We start from the raw sequence: 4021 nt of genomic DNA, 5'->3' as shown, positions 1-4021 counted from the left end.
GGGGGGCTTGACCGCTGAGCTTCATCCCCAGCCCTAATTATATCTTATTTAGAGACAGAGTTTCACTGAGTTGCTTAGCGCCTCTTTTTTGCTGAAACTGGCTTTGAACTTGTGATCCTCCTGCTTCAGTCTCCGGAGCAGCTGGGATTACAGGTGTGCGCCACTGCACCCGGCTCTTCTGTGTTTTTATTGAAGTCATTTAGTCTTAACTTCCACAAATATTTTATTCCATCTCTGCCTATCAGTTACAGCAGCCTGAGAGGCAATTACTATATATTTTTTCCTTTTCTTTTTTTATGTTGCTCAGTACAGTTGTAGAGTTGCACTTAACTTTAAAATGCTCATTTGTTTTTTGCAGAGCTGGGGGTAGAACCCAGGCCTTGTGTTGGCTGAGCTCGTGCTCCACCCTGGAGCTGCACTGCATTAACTTTATGTTCATAAAGTTCCCCTGAGGTGTGAGACCCCTTCTGACATTAAAGGGTTGTCACCTGATTCTCAGCTGCAGGCTGGCTATTGGATCTTAGACCCATGAGACCCAAATAAAGTACACCTTTTAGCTGCAAACTTCCATACTAAATATAAAAGATGGATATTTAGATGAAATATTAGGAGTGATTATTAAATGAATATACCAAATGTTATTAAAATTTTATATTAGTTTCTCCATTGTTCACCATAGGTAGTAAAATACTTGGTTGTTTTGCTTACAGAAGTTGATTCAAGTCAGTTGAGACGCCAGTTGTGTGGTGGAAGTCAGGCTGCCATAGAGAGAATGATCCACTTTGGACGAGAGCTGCAGGCAATGAGCGAGCAGCTGAGGAGAGAGTGTGGCAAGAACACAGCAAATAAGAAAATGCTGAAGGTGAGTGTGCTTTCCCTCGGAGGGGTTGTAAATGGGTTCAAGGAGCTGAAATGTAGTTTGTAAAACCTTGAGGAGTGTGCTAGGAATTCTTGTTGGGGAACTTGGACCTGCTTTTTGTCCATTCACTAGTGAAATATTTGATGGGATTAAGCAGCTGATCTACCAAGAAGAGCATTGGGCTTCAGGCTGAAAAAATATGGTCCAAGTCCCAGTTCTGGTGCATTTCTGTGTTGTGTGCCTGTGTCAGCTTGCTTTATTAATTCTTAGTAACATTTGGTAGAGTTACTAAGAGAAGTGTGAGTGCACCAATAAGACTATAGTTGTAGTATTTTAGTAAACATTGTTCCAGGATTGCAGCAAATTGAATATATAATGTGTATTTTATTTTTATGGGGATTAGTGAAGGATTGGGTCATGTTTCATGGCCAGAGTAGTTGAATTTCATTTTAAAATCTTTTGTGGGTTTATGTCCACAGTCGATGGTGAGCATTGATAGGGAGTGTTCATGAATTTGGTATATTCATTTAATAATCCCTTCCTAGAATTTCACCTAAATATGCATCTGCTAAATGGAGTAAACTAGTTCAAAGTTAACCTCAATTTTGTGAATCAGTTCAAGATGGAGGAGTTCTCTACTGAAGTCAAATTGTAGTTAGTTGTAAACATGTTATGGGACTTTAAAAGTTGATTTGTTCTGAACAATTCATCCAGAAGATTTTAGAAAGACACCTCCCCTCCGCTCCCCCGCCGTACCACTTGCAATCATTGCAAAAGGGAGAGATGCATATAAAATGTTCTTGAAATGATGCTTAGGTGTGGTAGGAAAGGGCAAGCCCCCTGCCCACCTCTCCAGACCTCAACTAAGAGTAACAGTGGGCAGTGCCTAGTTGCCCTTGATATAATACACTCTGCAAAAAAATCAGTAAAAGCACAGTGAATTGCGCAGTGGCCTCAGTGTACCCCCTGTGTACACATATCAATGCTCCCCTGCTTAGGATGGGTGAAGGGCCTCTTGTAAAGGTTCGAAGTCTTGTAGATGAGGTATAAAAAGAAGTCTATTCACCAGAGTTGGTACTTCATCTACTGTGTAGCATAATAAGTGCTATTTGTCAGCCCCTCACCCCCCAACCCCAAGGTGAAATTACAGTTCTTTAAAAAGTTAAATAAAATTGGTGTATAATGGAATTCAAATCAAACATTCATGTATCAGAAAACTAGCTGTCCATATTTGCTTTAGAAGTTTAAAATTTTCTTAAAGTTAGAATATGCCTTTACTTAACTCTCCCTGCCCACCTTTAAATATTTCTCTAATGTGTCACCTCTAATTTATAGTACCAATATGCATCATTGCTCAACATTCTAGAACTTTTCCTGAAATCAACAGTGCTTAGAGGAAACTTAACACTTTGTCTTTATTATTTTAGATTTCTAAAATTATTTGGAAAACTGAGTATTTCTTTGCTAAGTTCTGAGAATATTTTAGGACAGTGTCTCTTAGTCTTGTTGGTATCTGAATCCTTTAAAAATTAAGGATTCCCAAAGAGTTTTTTTTGTTTATGTTGTTTGCATCTATTGATACTTACCATATTGGAAGTTAGAATTAGTTGTTCATGGTGGTGCAAGCCTGTGTTCCCAGGTGCTTGGGAGGTTGAGACAGGAGTATCACAAGTTGGAGGCCAGCCTGGGCAATTTAGTGAGACCCTGTCTCAAAATAAAAAAGACTGGGGGATACACCACAAAGGTAGAGCATTTGTCCAGCCTATGCAAGGACTTGGAGTCAGTCCTTAATACTGCAAACTGTATTAAATTTAGATAGGGTTCCCCCTATCTTACAACAAAAGTTTTTTTAAAAAGGGTTAGGGATGCAGCTGCATAGTAGAGCAGTGGCCTAGCATGCCTGAGGCCCTTGGGTTTTCCTTCTGTACAAGGGGGGGAAAGTTGTGAAAGTTTATTTAGATTTTGAATCTGAAGCTGAAATTAGTCATTGATCCTACAGTAAACTCATTAAGTAACATTTTAAAGAAAAATAGCTCTCTTCCCCAAGCCAGCCTCTCTCCAAGATGAGTAGTAGTGTTGCTTTATATTTTTTGCAAATCTCTTCAATGCTTGCTTTAATAGATGAGCTGGATTCTTATACCTATTTCTGAATCTGTTGTGATACACACATCATATAGCCTCTGGAAAATTCGACTTTATAGTTATGAAAGAATGTAAGTAAAAAAGACAAAGAATATCTTAGTGTCATTATGAAAGTAGTTTCGACTTCACAGATCTCCTCAAAGGGTCTTCTTGGACTTGTGTGTCCCACGACTGCATTTTGAGAACTTGTATGTTAAAGTGATATTTGAGATTATGAAATGTGTTGAAGAATTCTTAAGAGATTTTTATACTTCTGACTTGATTGTCTTGTTAGAATTTATACTAATTGAGCAGCGTGAAGGAAGGTGTGGTTTATGTGGTACCTTTAAAAATTTGATTATATGCCATTAGCTTACTATGTATTTATTTTAAATTGCACAAAGCTCAGAAAATGTTATTATGGCTCTGTTTCTTAAAGATATTTCTTGATAAATTGATTTATTCACACTGAATTATGTGAAGATGTTACTCATCTTTATTCAAAGACTATGGATGGCTTTGATTTTGTACCTCTGACTTCTGAGCAACTCCCAAACTCTTTAGGGGGCTCTCTTAATATTCTCAGCTGCTTCCTTCTCATTCCTCAGACTTAACCTTGATCCACACAAGGATGAATAACTGACCCACTTTATAAGGATTCAAAGAAAAAGACTAGAGAAGAGCATCTGAAAACATTTTTTGCTGTAGTTGAGTCTTAGAAATCATCCTCCCCTCCTCAGACTACATGTGATGGTAGTTATTTTTGAATTCTTAAATATTTTGGAATTGGCATAAACTTCTGAATCCCATGCTTTCGGGTCACTTGACAACATGGCTGTGTTCCAAGAAATGTGTTGTTAGGCAGTTTTGTTGTGCACACATCAGAGTGTACTTAAACAGACCTACACACCTTGGCTGTACAGTGGACATGTGGCGTGGCCTGGGCTTGGCAGTCACGCATTACCAAGTGTGGTATACCTAATATACACAAGTGGCGGTGCAGTAGGTTTGTTTACACCAGCACCCCCCCCCCCCCCCCCC

At 38.9% G+C, this 4021-nt stretch overlaps 1 protein-coding gene across 5 annotated transcripts in view; it reads left to right on the top strand.

Annotated features, from left to right (window-relative positions):
* The window catches only part of Ranbp9 (RAN binding protein 9), a 107349-nt gene that overhangs the window by 99210 nt on the left and 4118 nt on the right, over positions 1-4021 (top strand). For all 5 annotated transcript variants that reach the window (XM_048799817.1, XM_048799818.1, XM_015494027.2 and 2 more), the window contains one exon: positions 711-862. In XM_048799817.1, coding sequence (XP_048655774.1) covers positions 711-862 — 152 coding nt within the window. The remainder of the gene's footprint in view (positions 1-710; positions 863-4021) is intronic.

This window comes from Marmota marmota, unplaced genomic scaffold (assembly GCF_001458135.2).
Source record: "Marmota marmota marmota unplaced genomic scaffold, marMar, whole genome shotgun sequence".
In the NCBI taxonomy this organism is placed as follows: Eukaryota; Metazoa; Chordata; class Mammalia; order Rodentia; family Sciuridae; genus Marmota; species Marmota marmota.
Note: the sequence above shows the minus strand (reverse complement) of the source record. Positions and strands in the feature narration are given on the sequence as shown.